General features: G+C 42.2%; 1 protein-coding gene across 1 annotated transcript in view; it reads right to left on the bottom strand.

The window, feature by feature from the left end:
- NFXL1 (nuclear transcription factor, X-box binding like 1) overlaps nucleotides 1-19,673 on the bottom strand; it is a 101,844-nt gene that overhangs the window by 52,915 nt on the left and 29,256 nt on the right. Inside the window, exons 5-11 of the mRNA XM_065404922.1 lie at nucleotides 8,963-9,141; nucleotides 8,574-8,735; nucleotides 8,317-8,417; nucleotides 7,542-7,656; nucleotides 6,985-7,109; nucleotides 5,043-5,165; nucleotides 1,504-1,594 (exon numbers count right to left, since the gene is read on the bottom strand). Of these exons, the coding sequence (XP_065260994.1) occupies nucleotides 1,504-1,594; nucleotides 5,043-5,165; nucleotides 6,985-7,109; nucleotides 7,542-7,656; nucleotides 8,317-8,417; nucleotides 8,574-8,735; nucleotides 8,963-9,141 (896 nt within the window). The remainder of the gene's footprint in view (nucleotides 1-1,503; nucleotides 1,595-5,042; nucleotides 5,166-6,984; nucleotides 7,110-7,541; nucleotides 7,657-8,316; nucleotides 8,418-8,573; nucleotides 8,736-8,962; nucleotides 9,142-19,673) is intronic.

Raw genomic sequence — 19,673 nt, 5'->3', positions numbered from 1 at the left:
CACTGGCAATGCTGTAGTGTGTCTGGTGACGACGCCCTAAGCTGACAGGAGAGAGATCTCCCATCGGCTAAATAACTCCACCTCCACAAGAGGCAGTAGCTATGTTGGAGGGAGAAATTCTCCTACCGGCATAGTGCTGTCTACACGCAGAGTTAAGGTCAGTATCACTCAGGGTTGTAGATTTTGCCTACCCCTGAGCGATGTAGTTATACTGGAGTAAATATGTAGTGTAGACCAAGCCTAAGCCTTTGACTGCCAGAAGCTGGGAGTGGACAACAGGGGATGTACCACTTGATAAATAACCCTGTTCTGTTCATTTAAAGTATCTGGCACCAGTCACTGCTGGAAGGCAGGATGCTGGGCTGGATGGACCATTGGTCTGACCCAGTATGGCCAGTCTCATGTTTCTTTATAACTGGGATCTGGAGCTGGTGGAGGGCACTTTTCTTAGGTTCCTTTGTCATATGTTTAGTAACTAGTTTTTATTTTTTCTAACCAGTAAAATACCAAAACACTCATCTTCTATCAAAATTAAAAAAAAAAAAAAAAAAAACCCTGAGCCCTCTAGCATAGGGTTTCTCAACCCATGGGTCAGGAACCAAAATGGGATCGTCCGGAATGTTTCAAAGGGTCACGTGGCAGCTCCTGTACCATGGGGACGGCGGGGGGCTTGCCTCCCTGCTCCTGGCATTGCAATCTCTGAGAATCCAAGTGCCACTCACATTTAGCTCAGCTGTCATGACGACGGGAGTCCAGATAGGCCAAATTTGAGTGAGTAGCACTGCAACCTTATGAGCCAGATCACAACTCCACACTCACAAATTTGGTCCAGTCAGGAGGACAGGGCCAAACCTGAGAAACACTACAATCCCGCAGGTTGCAATGCCTGGAGCAGAGAGCCAAGCCCAGCCAGCCCCGCAGCACAGGAGCCGTAGGAGCCGCCACTGTGGGGTGAGTGCCAGGCAGGACCCAACCCCCATTGGGGGGCAGGATCTGACCAAAACAACCCCCAGGCCTCCACCCCCAGACTATTTACTGGTTCGCAACAAGCCATAAACATTTACAAATGGGTCATGAGCCCCAAAAGGTTGGGGACCACTGCATATTCTGTTTTAGAAACCACCAAACATGACCACATGAACAATATGTAGATGTAACTAGGCCTCACACACAGCATATTCAATAAACAGTTACTTTGAAAGAAAAATTAACCTACAAAAGACCAAAACAGTTATTACGATAGGTATTCCCTCTCAGTGGAACTCTGTCAAACAAAAGTTACCAGGTAAGAAACCCTGAGACTTGTCTGTCATTGTGCAAAATGAGAGGATCCAAATACCAGTTCCTTACTTGTCCCTACCCAAAGAGGCAGACAGACATCCAGGAAAGGGAGACAATTCTTCCAGGCAGTATGGTTGAAAAAAATCACATTCTAGTGCCAACAGAAACAGTATTCCAACAAAAAGGCATCAGTACAACTGGTATTTTTCAACGTAGTCTTACCTCTGTGGCAAACCGAAGGACACTTGTGATTTCTACATCCTAAAGTCCGTCCGCAGAGTTGATCACAAGGTGGACAGTTTCCAGAACAACACTATAAAATAAAAACAAACATTCCACAGAACTGGCTATTTTAAAATTTCCAACGTATGTCATCTTCTTTCAATGCCATTCATATGAGAGACAGTAGAAGTACAGAAACTGAGTGCTTGTAATAAAAAATACACTAGAAAGTCATTTGAAAGTGTCATTTCAATACATTAGCAAGATATAGACCTTCTAATAAAAAAAAAGCCCACACCTATTCAGATGAATATCTAGAATACTTTTGCACATGGCTGACTTGTGAAGCCATTTTAGACTCAACTACTGTACAGTTTGCATGATTATGATTGTCATTAGCCTGGGTCTGGCCCAGCACTCTCCAAGTTCTGTTTTTCACCATCTCTGTGCCTGCAGCATAGGAATAACTGCTTACATGCTTCTAGGATGTGGTCCATTCATTGTGCTTATTCTCAAGTGTGTAATACTATCCATTTTGCCCAATACACATGTATCAAGCAGAACAAGTGAATGGACTCCAGGGCAGGAGACAGCAATCCCTCCCCCTTGCACCTGCGAAAGAGAACTAAAGAAAGAAGGGATAGGGGATTAGCAAAAGGAGCTTGGGCTTTTTTTTTTTTTTGGTTCAACTGAAAGATGGCAACTCTGTTCTCTTCACTATACCATAATTCTTAAAATGCTTTAAGAGTGTGCCAGTCAAAACTAAAAACCAACAGTTTTCTTTACTTCAGTGTGACAAATTCAAAGTTTTAAAAAGTAAATCAATGAAAATTTTTTTTTACATTTTGCCTGACGGATCTCTTTTTAATTGGGCTCAAATACCCAAATGTGTAATTGGTATACATTAGCTGTGCCACGTTCTCTCACCCACATCAGCTTTAAAAATGTCAATACTAAAATACCTCTTCTATTTCTGAAATATTTACTTGTAAGATTTAGAGGATAACTAGTTAAAAGCTAGGGAAAGGGCCCAAAGGAACTGGAACTCCCTGCTAACTACAACATTTACTCTGTTCTTCGTCTTTAGAAAAATAAGAGAATTATTAGGTCACCTAGTCTACCCCACTGCAAATTCAAGATTGCTCCTTACAATACATTTACTTGTGCTTTGTCTAGTCTAGTTTTTAAAACTGAACTGCAGAGCTGAAAAATGTCTGTACCTTCGTCATTTATTTATGATGCATATAGATAATCTTAAAATTTTTCTTTTACTTTGAGGGATGAAGGGTTGTTTGTCTTTTACATTAGAAGTAAAGACTCAGCATCTCATCTCCCTTTTGTTGGGAGAAAGAAGGAAGGGGAAGGCTGCAGCTCACATGACAACTTTTTGTGACATCATTATTCAGGTGCTTCAACAAAAAGAGAAATTAGCCCCTGATATTTCCAGTGTTAGAAAAAAGTTTTGAAGTGTCTGAGGTAGCCTTTTGTATAGCATAAAGTAGCAGTGCAGACAGTAATTTTGCTCAGCAGACCATCTTTAAAATAAGTGTGCTGGAAATAAAAACAAACAAACCCCAGTTTGTAGACTCTTCGAGTCAGAAACTCCACCTTCCTATGTTTGTCTAACACCTCACAGATCCTGGATACTACAATACTACTACTAAGACTGCTAAAAAGAATCCCATAAAACAAAATCAAGCCAGAAATTCACCCATACACCTCAAAACACAGAGTCAATCTGGTCATTTTAGTTAAAAATGACTGGCTGGGTCACTGAGATTGCCTACCAGTTGTCCTCAGAAAGCTACTAAAAAAGGAGAAAATAAAGACTGCTTCTTCTCCCCCTAATATCCTCTGGCTCACTTACTGCATTCAAGGACATTCTTAAAGAGGACAAAACAAATAATCAACAGGAAGATACAATTTCAGACCCCTTACAGCCTTCCTCAGGTTCCACTTATGTATTTTGCTCTTTCCAAATACGAATGATACAGTGGAATAGTTATATACTTATTTGCAGCAGTCAAATCTTTAAAGAGAGAGTCAGTTCCCATTTGGGCTGAGGTGTTTGCCTTAGCATATGGAGAAACATTGGGAGTTTTAGTTATAATAATGAAATAAGCAATAATCAGGCAAAATGCTACTTGGAGCCTCTTGGCTGACTATTAGTGCTCTCTCTACATACAAAACTGGAAATTATGCTTCTATGCATATTTAATTTGACCTCAGATCTACATATAACACATGTAAGAGATGAGAATTTTGAGAAAAGGACGGCCTAAACTGATTTTTATAACCAAATTTTAGTACAGCCACTTAGTGCCGCACCCACATACCCTGAACACAAACTTCAGGAGCAATGAATCTCTCTAACAGATGATTTGATGTATAAGTGTGCTCCAATTGCAACAATAATTATATTTGGGAGTTTTCATGTCTAAGTTTACTAGATATGAAATTATTTCAGAGTTGAGCACAGAAACTTCTACAGCAAATTTTTGTGGTAATGATCCCACATGAGCATAGAATTCTTTTAACTCATACTGTAGATTTTTTCCATTTTGAAACTTTCCATTACATGAATCACACGAATTGTATACAAATAAAATTCTCTGAATGATCTCTGACAATTTTATTAGTAATGTGTACCTAGCCCACCAGTATTAAAAACTGTAAGGAAAACCAGCACCTTGGAAAAGAATTAAACATGTTCTGTACCTACTAGCATTGCACAGAAGAGCCGAGATACAGTACAAAAGAAAAATCATTAAATGTGCTGTACACTTTCACTACACACACCTCATTCTTTTCAGACATGAGTTCTTCCTTTATGTTAACAAAAGTAATACAGCTGGGTTAAGGTTTAGATAGGCTGTCACCCTGTTCTTTAATATGCAATGAGGCTTGCGGGGGAGGGGGTAGGAGAAGAGGAGGAGATTATTTCTATTAACGTTTAGATGGAGATGTTCAAAGTCACAAAGGGTAGTTTAGGCACTGAAGTCCCAATGAAAGCAGAAGCTGATCTACTTGGTGAGTAGCTCCCTTAAAACTGACTGAGCTGCAAAATCCACTAGGTACCCTCTAAAAGGAACTTGTCAACAGATTAGCGCCTCAGATCAACAACAAACACCTTCTGCAAAGGCTATAGATGTTCTGAGACTTTTGAACAACTTGACTGTCAATTCAAACCTTCAAAAACATATGTTGAAATAGAAGGGGAAAGCTATTTCGGAAAAATAGAGAGAGTTAATATCAAAATATATTCCCAGCAGCATAGTTTAAGCAACCTCTATTCTTCAGTTTTGGAATTTGCCACAGAATCTACCCTATGCGGCAGATTCTGAGCTTTTATTTATTAATTAGCTAGCCCTTACAGTTGAAAGAAAGCCTTCCAAATGTGAAACAAAAAGGTATGTTGATGCAATGCTACATTTGTACAACAAGAATATAAAATTGGACCAAAAACTGAAAAAGAGCCAAATTTAGAATTTTAATGATTGCTGTGTAAGTGTATTGTTAATACATATTTTAACACTCACCTTTCTCTTACATTGGTGCTTCTGGCAATCACGAATTTTAGTACACTTTGTCTCACAGAGATACGGTTTATGACACGGCATGCGTTTAGTATGCTTTCCACAACGACACTGCTTTTCAACTTCCTGGGGGGGGAATAATGACGACACATTATAGTTGGAAGCTAAAGAGTTTTCTACTAAGAACCATAAGGCAAACTGACTAACTTTATTACGTTATCATCCAGAGACCATACTGTGTTAGGCACTATACAAACATATGAGGACACTGTCCCTGCTCTGCACAGCTTACAACGCAAGCTTACCTGACTCTCTTTCCAACTGCCATACGATAGCTAGTATCCCACAGGCATTGTACCTGAGATTATCTGAAGGCGATAACGGAAAGAGGATGGGGAGTAACCTTAAAGATCAATTGAGAGAGCATTCCATGCATAAAAAGGACAGAGTGGAAGATGTCTGAGATGCTTACTCATGAGCAAACGAGGTTGCCATTACTGGCAGAGTGAAGAACACAGAAGAGTAGCCCAATAAGAATGAACAAGTATGAAGGGGCAGAGTTATGAAAGGCCAGGAAGATGACAATTTTTTTTGCAGAAGTAAAACAGTAATTGGAAAAACTCCCTTCCACCCCAGCACCCAAACAGAGGATACAGTCCCAACAGATTCTTTCCTGATGTCATGTCTTTTAAACTTAATTCAAGGAACGCAGTTCAACATAATCATTTATGACTAAGAGCCAGAACTGAATATTCTTTAAAAACCACAATGTGGGCCTTATGGTCTCTAGTTTCAGCAAAATGCCAATACACTGAGCTCAATACACAAATCACTTCCATGCTCTCTGAGCTGTAGTGCTGCACACAGATCAAGGGAGGGTAAATTAGTACCTTGGAATGCCCTCAACTGATATTGCTTCTGGTCTAGCAGAAGCACCATCAAGTGGCTCTGAGTGAGCCATGTCCAATTTGCCTTATCATAGACAGGACAGTTGTTGGGAAGGCACGCCTTCAATGGCAAGTTGGAGGGTTTTTATGAAACCATAAAAAGTGTTTTCAAGCCAACTTATCACTGGCATTTTAAATGGCACCACAGATCTCCAGGTTGCACCAAATATAAAAGGGGCAACAAACGTAAATCTTAGGTACTTATACAGCCTCCATTACTATAGTATCTGAGCACCTCACAATCTTTTCATGTATTCATCCTCACAACCCTCCAGGGTAATACTGTACTATTATCCACAATTTACAGATAGGGAATTGAGGCAGACAGACTAAGTGACTTGCACAAAGTCTGTGGTGGAGCAGGGAACTGAACCTGGATCCCTAGGACCCAGGCCAATGCCCCTAACCACTGGACAGTCCTTCCTCTCGGTCATATTAGTTAAAAACATTACCTATTACGAATAGCTAGTTTTAAAAAAAAATTAACAACCTTTGTCATTTATGCAGGCTTTTTTTTTTTTTTCCCCCACATTTAAGTCAGCTTGGACTATATAAATAAGAAGTCAGTTTGACTTCTAAATTCTCATGCCTTGGGAAAAATATTATTTGGGAATTCTTAAAAAAAGAATTCAACACTGGAAACTTACAAAAAAGAAAGCCTTTTTGCCGCCCACATATTTTAAATTTTGGCCTAAAAATAGTTCTCAGCAACGTTAGTGGCCTATTCATAGTGCTACAGTGGAAGATGTGCATTACCCACACAGGACTTCCAGTTAAGTTTGCTCAACTACCAGTTAAAACTTGCCTTTAACATGACCTTTAGTAACTGGTTAGGTACCACACATGTGTAATGCATTTTTCTGAACACATTTACCCAAAGAATCTGGTCTTAGATGGGTGCTTTTTAGTGACAGATATGCCAGCTTCTTAGGAAGCAAAACCTTTATTAGAGTTACAAAGTATTTAAAAGCTACATGTTGGAAGAGATTAAAACTAACCTGTCTACAAATTTCACAGGGACCTCGATGACAACGCTGAGAACACCTATGGATTTCACATTCAAGAACTTTGTCACAACTATCTCCACAAGTAGGTACATCTTCCGTACAAGGCAAAAAAAACACTAAAAAGAAAAAGATAGCACGGTGTACTAAAGAAAAACACACAAAGATACATCTAGATATGCAGTTGACAATTTGACCTGTATTTTCTAGCTTCACCCTCTGATTTTTAAAGAAACTCTACAGAAATTATACAAATTTATTGAATTAAGTTAGCACCTCTATCATAAAATCATAGTTAAATTAAGTCAATATCAAACTTGTAAAGAATCAAGCAAGAAAGTTATATATAACTTTCAGCTTTCATTGCTTATTGGAACCTGTTAAGTTACTGCACTGCGGAAGTAAGCCTTTGACAATCACTACTGAAAAAAAAGGTTTATAAACCTGAGCTACAACATTCTCCTGTAAATTCATACTACTTGGGGCATGTTTGAATATTTGAAGTCTATTTCAGCAAATAAATGTGCCTCAATGAGAGAAAAAACCCTTACTTGATTTCTCACATGGACAGGGCCTTTTCCCAGATCGAGGACATTCTCCACAGGGACCAGAGTGACAAACTTGTTCACATGTGTGATTACCACAAGGCAAAGTTCTCCCACACACCTTAAAGAAAAAAATAAAACTACAATAACTCAACAGCTGACAGTGAGCAATTTAACGAGATAAAAGGACGCAAAATCCAATGGGATTGTGAAGGAGAAGGGAGATTTTTCTTGAGCTTTGAAAATATACTTAAGCTACCAATTAAAATCAGAGGTTATGCGCTGTTTTATGAGAGCACTCATGTTTTGCTTTCTCTCAATTTAAGATTTTTACAATCTACAGTCTCAGTTGTAGCTCTGAGCCACAAATATTGTATCATTCTTAGAAAACTGATGAAGCTTTTCATAGTTGCTACTAGTAAATAAGCGAAGCTCTAGAGCACATAGTAAGCTGTGTTTCATACTTTACGATGGCAAAAGAATCTAAAAGTTACTCAAAATGATGGGGACTGAAAGTAAAGTTTACTACTGTCATGAGCAAGCAGAATTCCAACATAGTCAACAAAGCTGTGAATACTAATGTCAGGAGTGAATTGGACCCATGTAACTGTATCTGTCTTCAAATGATCACTGCCTAGATTTGCGTGTGTATGTTTAAAAACACGTACCTTAAAAAACAAAAAACCCTCTTAACAGGTAACATTTTTTAATTTTCCAGTATAGTAAGTAGCCCATTTTCTTTAAGATAAAGATAATCCAAAAAAGCACTTCTGAAACATACCTGCTCACACTGCCAAAATGGACTTGCGCAAAGTCTTTCTGCTATTTGTCTACCACAGACACACCTTTGTTTACTGACTCGTGGGCAAGACTGACAATTTCCTAAAAATAAGTGATTAATATAGATTTAATTGTGAGGTGACAGAGGGAGAAGAATTACAATCATTTTTTCCTTTTAATTAGTTCATACAGGCAAGCTTCAACTCTTAATAACTGATGCAAAACTACTCTCTGAACAATTTAGAAGATCAGGTCTACCTGGGTGACAAGGGTTCTCACAAGTGTGCTGTCCACATGGCAGTTTTCGACCACATGGCAGCTGACATGACCATTCTTTGGTACTGCACCTTCGCGGCACTGGTTTAGCCTTCTTACAGTAACAGGCTATTGCGACCATCTTTGGGCAAGGAGGACAAGGACCTGAGATCAGTTAAAAGGAAACAATAAAATTAACATTTCATCACTGGCTCCATAACTCATTTTATTCTCCTTTCATTAGTGTTCAATAACTAGCTTTTAATAATGAAATTTCCCACAAATATTCACTTTCTCCTATTTATTAAAGTCCAGTGTCATAATTGATTTTAAGCTTGATAGTTTTCATGACTAATTGTGAACAATTAATCAATAGCATAGAAGGGACTTACCCGGGTGACAGAGCAGTAGGCACTTATGCCCACATGGAGGTTTAAATTCCCTCTCACATACTTGGCCACATGAGTGAGGTACCAGCCATGGGTCCAACTCTGGATCTTCTACCTTCCCACAGTAGCAGTAGTATCTAGTGGGAGTTTCAGATCGTTTGTACTCGAACCTACATTTTGGACTGACATAGGCAAGATAAGAAAAAGGACAGTTTTACTAATTCTGTTTGGCAAAGCAACACAGACGTTATCAACAACAGATTTTTGTCCACCCTGGAAAAAAGCTGTATGATTTTTTTTTAAAAAGAGGCGATAAATTATTTAAATATCAAAATAAAAAATAAATGATTGTATTTAAAAAAATAAAGCTGTTTAAAAGAAAATCTAAATTTAATATAAAATGTGTTAAGGCCTAAATTTATAATCTCTTAAACCATTTAAATAAAAAATAAATATGATGAATCTATTAGCTTCTATCAGAAACTTTATATAGAAAAGCAACCTTTAACTCAAAGAAAGTATCAGAGAAAACACATCTAACTTTTGAGGTCAAGCTTCACAAATATGACAACAGGTCAGTTTATGTAACTTAGGAGCCTGTCTCATTTCAGGAATTTACAGTCCAGTCACTTCTACTAAGGCATATTTGAAAATCTTCCCAGGCTAAACAGAAATAATCAGTTTTATTAACGGAACAGAGTGATTAACTATAGACAGTAAATTAATCATTTAGTTGTAAACGTGAAATATATTTTGATAAGCATACGTATCCAAAACATTTAAGGTTTTAATAAAAATAAATGTTATATGCTGTTGTGTGTTTAATTAAATTCCAGTTACCACCCTAATACCGCTTGATACAAATCATGAGCCAAAAGTTAATAAAGCAATTTTACATACCAAAATGTACAATTAAAAATCTGAAAATTGTAAGCTATGTAAACACTTAAATAGATGCATATAGTTATAGTGTACCCTCCTAGGTAGCAAAAAGGTGTGTGAAATATAGTGTAAAGGCTCTATTTAACTGTAAATCAACATGCTGACCTATTGAGGTCCCTTCCAGTCCTACACTTCTATGATTCTATGTTTTAATGGTTATGTTAACCAATGAGAACCCACCTTTCTTTAGAAGATAATTGAAGTACAAATGGAAAAGTTGATTAAAATCAATTATTCAAATTGAGGCTAATCGCGGATTTAAAATCAATCCACACTGCTTTTTTGCAACTGTTTTAGTTAATAATGATATACCAGTAGTTAAATTTATAATACACCTCTACCCCGATATAACGCTGTCCTCGGGAGCCAAAAAAAAAAAAAAAAAAAAAAATCTTACTGCGTTATAGGTGAAACTGCGTTATATTGAACTTGCTTTGATCCGCCCGAGCGCGCAGCCCCGCCCCACCGGAGCGCTGCTTTACCGCGTTATATCCGAATTCGTGTTATATCGGGTCGTGTTATATCGGGGTAGAGGTGTACGTCAGGGTGGCTGCTACATACTAGTTTTTAAATGCACTATGACAAATTCTTCAGGCCCCCAGCTCCACAATACCTTTTCCATGAACAATTGTAAACTTGAGAGCATTTAGTATAGCAAACCTTTAGAATAATATTTTACACCTCAAGTAATATCCAAATACTAAAATGTTATTCCAAAACAGTCCCGGTAACAAAATCACTTCCTCTGCATAGGACCGAGAACAGTGACATTAAAAACTGGGAACTCTTACTGGATTAGACTCCTCAGATATTCAAATCAAAACTTAGTGATGCTAATACATTAAAAATATACGTCTACAAGAGATTTCAAGTTACAGTAGCCTAACAGCTGGGACTTGCTATAGTCAGTCCTTGAAAAGTATCAGTAGACTTAGGGACCAATGACAATTCACAGCTGCAAGGGCTATAAATAAATGTAACAGGTGGTATAAAATTATAAAGATCATATAATTCTAATTACTACCTGGCTTGTTTCTCTCCCAGTTTCTAAATGGTATATGTGATGTCCTGCCTCTTTAAATGGTGGGCACTCTGTACTCAGAGCAAAGCCTCACTTCTGTTTGTTACCAAAATAATGAAAGTCTCCACAGCAGACAGCTGTGTTTAAAATCAGTTCCCTCTTTGTCTAGCTCCTTCACTGCTTGGTCCACATATAACATTGGCAACAAGGATCTTCTAACCCACAAGTGTCCAGTGCTCCCACTGACTGCCCAAGAAGGAAAAAAAGCAAATAAAATTTTCCTGTGGAAGAAAATGTACGGGAGGGCACGAAGTCCAATAGGAGAGAAGAGAAACGTTGATGAATTAGACAAAAACCGTGAATCATGGGTGATGTGCCTCAAACGATCTAAGCAATCTGTAGTTTACAATTCCATTCTAGAAGGACAAGTTTCAATATTGCGGATAGTAATGGGTCTGAAGGCATACAGATTGCTGCGTGACTTCTTGTCTCCAATTATGCCCAGAAATGCCATAATTACTGAAGAAACAAACATTTCTCTCCTGCCCCATTGATGATAGCAGAACGATATTGGGTCCATCAAGGAAGCGGAGAGCCAGTAGCACAGTTCATTGCTGCTCTAAAACAAAAAAAAATGTTATCAAAGTACTGTCAGTACGGACAAACATTAAGTTATGCCCTATGTGACCAATCTGTCTCTGGATTACGCAATGATCGGATCTGAAAGAAGTTACTGACTGTATCAGCGCTAGCATTCAAGGCTGTTGACGTAGCTATTGCCATGTAAACTGCAGAGAAGGAGTCTCTGAAATTTAGGGTGAACCAAGAAGCACACCTCTTAAATTAGTGAGTCAGAGGACCACAAAATGTACAGAATTTCCATGTGGCCATTGTATGCACACTATATACACTGAGAATTGCTAGGCACACCAGGTCATTTGCAGGAAGTGCCAGAATCAAAAAGACACATTGTCATGACCAGTCACATAATTCAACGACCAGCAACACAGAGTAACCATCCATCCAAGAAGAGACCTATGAAGACTGAACCTAAGAAAAGACAGAAGTCAGAAATTAACGTGGAAAAAGACAAAGCTCTAGTGACGTTCAGCAAGTCCTAGAACTGCACATGTTATCAGAACCTGGAGTAAGAGATGGCTCCTGGGTTACACCCTTGACTGAGGGAGTTCCTACAAATATGGAGCTTGATACTGAAGTGGCTGTCTCGAAAGATTTAAGACTTAACAGGAGAAAAGTTAATTCCAAAAGGGAGACTCCAGGTGAAAGTTCAACAAAATATACAAGGGTAACACAATTGATTGTCCATGATTGAAGGAAAGTATCCATGATTATTTGGCAGAACTTGGCTTGAGAAGCTGAATTGTATCAAGGTCAAGGTAATCACAAAACACCTTGAAACCTTCAAGAAATACTGTACAATCACTCCAAAGTTTTTGAAAAAGGGCTTGGACAGATAAGCAACCTGTCAGTGAAGCTCACTGTTAAATCTGACATACAGTCAAAATATTGCAAGCCCAGAGTTGTGCCTTATGCTCTGAAGCCTCCTGTGGAAGCTGATGTGGACTGTCTAGTGAACATCGGAATCTTGTCACCAGTTTCACACACAGTCAGTGGCCTACACCTGTTCTACCACTGATCAGGAAGGATGGCTCCATCCGAATTTGTGGAGATTTCAAAGTGAACCCAATTTTATGTGCAAACCAGGATCCACTACCTCCTATTGAAAATTTGTTTGCTACTCTTAGGAGAGGTCAGTGTTTCAGTAAATTGGATTGCTCGATGCATACCTACAAATAAAGAGAGTGATCTGGCATCTTGCAAATATCCCACAACACATGAAAAAGCTTATTTTGCCATATCAGGTTACCTTTTGGTGCCACATCGGCACCTGTGCTGTTGCAGAAAGCTACGGATGAGATTTTGAAGGGACTGAATGGAGTTCAGTGCTATTTGGACAACATCCTCATTACTGAAGGGATCAATTCTTCAAAATTTGGATGCTGTTTTGCAACATTTTGAAGACTATGAACTGAGAAAACATCAAGACAAGAGTTTTTCAAACCTTCAGTTGAATACCCTGGACATGTAATTGATGCCAGGGGCTTAAAGGAATCACCAGAGAAAGAGAAGGCAATTCTTCAAGTGCCACTGCCAGAGAGCATGTCAGTTACATTCATTCTTAGGACTGCTTAACTACTATGGTAAATTTCTGCCTAATGTGGCAAGAGTGTTGGCACCTTTATATGAACTGCTATGAGAAAAATAAAAAGGAAATGGACTAAAGAATGTGATTGTGCATTTAAGGAACCAAAGAAACTGACACCTTTCTACCATTGCAACTGGCTTATGATGCTTCACTATATGGAGTGGATGCATCTTTTTCACATTTTTCCTGATGGAAAGGAGTAACCAATTGCCTTCGCTCATGAACACTCACCACCCGAGACGAACTATACGCAACTAGAGCAAGAGGCTCTCAGCATTATCTTCAGAATTCTGAAGTTCCATACCTATCTGTATGGAAGATGTTTTACCTTGCTGATGGATATCACTCGTTCGTGTCAACATTTGGACTGAAACATGGAATTCCGTCAGCAGCTGTGCTCATATGTAGGGTCCTACCAAATTCACTGTCATGAAAAACGCATCACAGATGGTGAAATCTGGTCTGTTGTGTACTTTTACCCTATACTATAGGGATTTCACAGGAGAGACCATCGTTTCTCAAACTGGGGGTCCTCACCCAAAAGGGGGGGCCATGGGTGGGGTGGCAAGGTTATTGTAGGAGGGTCGTGGAATTGCTACCCTTACGTCCGTGCTATCTTTAGAGCTGGGTGGCTGGAAAGAGGCAGCTTGATGAAGGACTTGTGATGAAGTAAGGGTGGCAATACTATACCATGTCATCCTTACTTCTGCGCTGCTGCTGATGGCAGCACTGCCTTCCTTGTTGGGCTCCCGGCCAGCAGCCACCACTCTCTGGCTGCCCAGCTCTTAAGACAGCACCACTACTACCAGCAGCGCAGATGTAAGGATGGCAATATTGCAACCCCTGCTACAATAACCTTGCGACCCCCCAACCCACAGCCTCTTTTAGGTTAGGACCCCTACAGTTACACCATGAAATTTCAGATTTAAATATCTGAAATCATGAAATTTACGATATAAAAAGTGACAATGGACCTCGGTTATGTTCAGAAGAATTTCAGAGGTTCCTAGCTTCAAATGGAATTCAGCATGTACATTCTGCTGCATACCATCCTGCTACAAACAGACTAATGGAACATTTTATATAGACATTTAAGCATGCTTAACATTTTGAGTCATCAGCAGGAACTGGACAATTTCTTGCTTGTCTACAGGAACTCACTGCAAACTACTACTTAGGGGACATCCACAACTCTTTCTTTGAAGTGATCTTTGTGTACCTGTTGGGATCTGCTATGTCCTGATGTTGCCTCATGTGTAGTCAAGTCCAAGCTATGCAAATTGATCAACATGACGACTAGTCATCGTTCTTTTTAAGTAGGAGACAGCGTAGACTCATAACTACGGCTGTGAAATGAAATGATATCCAGAGAACTTATAAAATATATGGGACCCATGTTGTTCGTGGTAAAACTATCCAATGGTACTTTATGGAAAGGATATATGGACCCGTTGCAGCCTCGACAAGTACCATCAGTGTTCCACTAGGCTTTTTTGTTCCTCTGATCAAAGCTCCTCCTGTTACAACTCCTAATTTTGATGACTTGTTGGAAGAATCCAGCTGATTCCTTACCACTGATTGGTCTTGTTGTACAGGACAACACTGCACCACCCATCGCCATGTTATCCTAACAGTGTGAAAACCAGTAGTGTGCCTGAATTTATTAGTTGTTTAACTAATGAGTTACTATTCTGAGGCAGAATAAATCCCTTGCAACTTGAAATCACATGCCAGTCTATCCACAACTTTTAGTCTGGCTAACATAAAATACTATATAGCCTAATGATATATATATAGATATATGGCACACCGTACTCCGAGCAGAGCCTCAATTCCATTTGTTCCAGTTTGTTACCGGAATAATAAAAAGTTTCCACGGCAGATAGCTGTTTTGAAATCAGCTCTTCTGTGTCCATCTCCTTTACTACAGAGTCCAAAGCCAACAGTATAGAGCATTATTCCCTAAAAATTAGTGGTTTGTGATGCTATGTATGACTTATATCAGTTTAAAAAAGGAATTATAATGAGAACAACATGATATAGGGTCTAATATCAAACCTGACATGGCTTGAAACAATTTGAACACAATACCAACTGTTCTCAGGATCAATACATTTTTTGAAGTATTGATATTAAATCATTATGGGATGGAGAAAACTACATCATGGGACGTTGAAATCACATTCCCAGTCACCACCGTGAGACTTTGCCCCCCTTTACAAACCCTTGCATTGCAATCCTTCCGAAAACATCCTGCGCTAGACGGTGGCAAGTTGCACAGTGGGATAGCTACCCATGATGCACTGCTCTCTGCATCAATGCAAGCGCTGGTAGTGAGGACGCGCACCACCAACACAAGGAGCGTAATGTGGACATGCAAAAGCGATTAAATTACTGCAATGGCTGTATGTCAACATAACTTAGGTTGACAATTTTATAGTGTAGCCTTGCCCTAAGACTAATATTTTACCAGCACAAAGGCCACATCATTCAAACCTTCCCCCCCCCCCCCTGCATTTTTCACTGGCAGTTATGCATATGCCAAGTCTGAATTTTAAAAACAAGTTAATTCACACGAGACTTAGGCAATACACTTACTGTTGCCTAGTGCTGCCTCAAACCCTTCCCATATGGAGGGTAGCTAAACTTAAGCCACTAAAAACCAGAAAAAGCAGAGTTACAATAAAGAACTTAAATGTTTGAAAACTTGGAAATAAAGAATTAACGTAACCCATTCACATAATCCCTTTCCAGCAACCTTAACTCTACCCTCCCTAGAGCTGGCAGTACTACTAATTATGGCTCTTCACAGTCTGTTCCATAATAAGCAAATTACTAACAGTGCCATTTCTGCTGGGTCCCAAGAGGATTGTATTCCATTATTTATCTGCATGCACGCCAAATGCCTTTCAACACAATAGATGTAACTATACCAAATGGTGGAGCGATTAGTTGCAGCAAGTTGCCAAAGTTGACACTGCCAGATATGGCAAGCGCCTCAAGGGATTGAGAATCCCTTGTTTCTGCACAGTTATGGAAGTTCTCCAAACAGAGAACCAGAATGGTGTATTCTTGCCAATGAGATTTTTAGCAGCCTGGTAGCACACACAACAGAGCACCTCAGTGCTCACTTGAATTATGTGAAGGTTTCTCTCTCATGAGTATGGAAAGTGGTTGAGTACAGGCCAGGCACAGCTAACTCATGTTCACTAAGCTTGACTCAAACATAATTTTTGCTTTAGAGAAGAGGCTGTGTAAAAGACGGTTACTCACTGTTGTAACTGTTGTTCTTCGAGATGTGTTGCTCATATCCATTCCAGTTAGGTGTGCGCGCGCCGCGTGCACGATCGTCGGAAAACTTTTACCCTAGCAACACCCGGTGGGTCGGCTGTGGAGCCCCCTGGAGTGGCGCCCTCATGGCGCTGGATATATACCCCAGCCGACCCAGCGCCCCCTCAGTTCCTTCTTGCTGGCTACTCCGACAGTGGGGAAGGGGGGCGGGTTTGGAATGGATATGAGCAACACATCTCGAAGAACAACAGTTACAACGGTGAGTAACCGTCTTTTCTTCTTCGAGTGCTTGCTCATATCCATTCCAGTTAGGTGACTCCCAAGCCCCACCTAGGTGGCGGGGTCGGAGTGAGACGTCGCTGCGTGCAGAACCGCTGACCCGAAAGCAGCATCGTCCCTGGATTGTTGCACCAGCGCGTAGTGAGCAGCGAATGTGTGTACGGAAGACCAAACTGCAGCTCTACAAATGTCCTGGATCGGGACTTGAGCCAGGAAGGCAGTCGAGGAGGCCTGGGCCCTCGTGGAGTGAGCGGTGAGGCGCGGCGTCGGGACACCTGCCAGGTCGTAGCAAGCACGAATACAGGACGTGATCCAAGAGGACAGGCACTGTGAGGAGACCGGTGAGCCTTTCATCCGGTCGGCCACTACAACGAAGAGTTGTGTCGTCTTCCTAAAAGGCTTTGTACGGTCAATGTAGAAAGCCAGGGCCCTGCGTACGTCCAAAGAATGCAAACGCTGGTCTTGACGAGTAGCGTGTGGCTTTGGATGGAAGACCGGGAGAAAGATATCCTGGTTTACGTGGAAAGGTGAAGCCACCTTTGGAAGAAAGGCAGGGTGGGGGCGAAGCTGCACCTTGTCCTTGTGGAACACCGTGTATGGGGGTTCGGACGTGAGCGCTCTGAGTTCAGAAACGCGCCGTGCTGAGGTGATGGCTACGAGGAAGGCCGTCTTCCAGGATAAGTAAAGGAGCGAACAGGTCGCCAATGGTTCAAACGGAGGCCCTGTGAGCCTGGAGAGAACGAGGTTGAGGTCCCACGTCGGAACCGGCTGGCGTTGTTGTGGGTACAGCCGGTCTAAGCCCTTGAGGAATCTAACGACCATCGGGTTAGAGAAGACCGAGGACGCGAGTTCTCCTGGGTGGAATGCCGAAATAGCGGCGAGGTGAACCCTGATTGAAGATATCGCCAAGCCCTGCTGTCTTAGGGACAGGAGATATTCCAGTATGAGAGGGATAGGTGCCTCCAAGGGGGACGTAGCTCGTTGCTCACACCAACAGGAGAACCGCTTCCACTTGGCTAAGTAAGTGGACCGCGTCGAGGGCTTTCTACTTCCCATCAGGATCTGCTGGACGGACTGCGAGCACTGCCGCTCTGTCTGACTCAGCCATGGAGCATCCACGCTGTGAGGTGGAGCGATTGCAGGTCGGGGTGACACAGTCGGCCGTGGTCCTGAGAGACGAGATCCGGAGTCAAGGGGAGCGTGATCGGCGCTTGAACCGACAGCTCCAACAGTGTGGTGTACCAGTGCTGCCTCGGCCAAGCGGGAGCTACTAGAATTACTCGTGCATGGTCTGTGCGGATCTTGAGTAGTACCCTGTGGACCAGCGGAAACGGGGGAAAGGCGTAGAACAGGTGGTCCTTCCACGTTAGGAGGAAGGTGTCCGACAGAGAGCCTGGGGCTCGCCCGTATAGGGAGCAGAACGCCTGGCACTTCCTGTTGGCTCGAGAAGCGAACAGGTCGACCTGGGGAAATCCCCACCTCTGGAAGACGGAATAGATGATGTCCGGGCGAATCGACCACTCGTGCGTCTGGAAGGACCTGCTGAGACGGTCCGCCAGCGTATTCTGGACTCCAGGAAGGAACGATGCCGTGAGATGGATCGAGTGGGCGATACAGAGGTCCCACAGGCGAATGGCTTCCTTGCAGAGGAGCGATGAGTGGGCTCCGCCTTGCTTGTTGATGTAAAACATGGCCGTGGTGTTGTCGGTGAGTACCAACACAGAACGGCCCTGTAGGAAATTGAGGAATGCCTGGCAGGCTAGTCGCACCGCCATCAGTTCTCGGACGTTGATGTGCAGGGCTAGTTCGGACGCGGACCACCGGCCCTGGGTATGGTGCTCCCCAAGGTGAGCGCCCCATCCTAGAGATGAGGCGTCCGTGACTAGGTGGAGGGAGGGTTGTGGGGCGTGAAAAGGTACTCCTGCACAGACCGCCGCGCGGTCCAACCACCAGGTGAGGGAGGCCAAGACCGAGGACGGAACCGTGACCAGCATGTTCAGGTCGTCCCGGTGAGGACGGTACACCGATGATACCCAAGCCTGTAGTGGGCGAAGCCGTAGTCTGGCATGCCTGGTTACGTAGGTGCACGAGGCCATGTGACCCAACAGGGCAAGGCATGTTCTTATGATGGTAATCGGAGATGCCCGCAGTCCGTGAATGACGCGTGCGATGGTCTGAAATCGGCTGTCTGGCAGAATGGCTCGTGCACGTCTGGAGTCCAGGATTGCTCCAATGAACTCTATTCTCTGGGTTGGCACTAGAGTGGACTTCTCTCTGTTGAGTAGAATGCCCAGCTCGCGGAAAGTGTGTGTCACTATGTGGACGTGAGCCTGAACTTGGTCCCTGGTGCGGCCGCGCACCAGCCAGTCGTCCAAATACGGGAACAGCTGTACCCCTTGTCGACGAAGGTATGCCGCGACGACTTCCAGACACTTTGTGAACACTCTGGGAGCCGAGGACAAGCCGAAGGGAAGGACTGCGAATTGGTAGTGCACCTTGTTTACTACAAACCGCAGGAAGCGCCTGTGAGGTGGATAAATTGCTATATGGAAATATGCGTCCTTCATGTCGAGGGCGGCGAACCAGTCTCCAGGATCCAGTGAAGGAATAATGGTCCCCAATGATACCATGCGGAACTTCAACTTTACTATGAATTTGTTGAGTCCGCGCAAGTCGAAGATGGGCCGTAGACCCCCTTTCGACTTGGGGATCAGGAAGTAACGGGAATAAAACCCCCTGCCCCTTAACTCCGGTGGAACCTCCTCTATGGCCCCCATAGCCAGGAGCCCAAAAACCTCCTGTGTAAGGAGTTGCTCGTGAGAAGGGTCCCTGAAGAGGGACGGGGAGGGGGAGGGCGAGGAAAACTGGAGGGCGTATCCCCTCTCCACCGTGCGAAGGACCCAACGGTCCGAGGTTATAAGGGACCAAGCACGGTGGAAACGGGAGAGGCGATC

This window comes from Emys orbicularis, chromosome 5, assembly GCF_028017835.1.
Source record: "Emys orbicularis isolate rEmyOrb1 chromosome 5, rEmyOrb1.hap1, whole genome shotgun sequence".
Lineage (NCBI taxonomy): Eukaryota > Metazoa > Chordata > Testudines > Emydidae > Emys > Emys orbicularis.
Note: the sequence above shows the minus strand (reverse complement) of the source record. Positions and strands in the feature narration are given on the sequence as shown.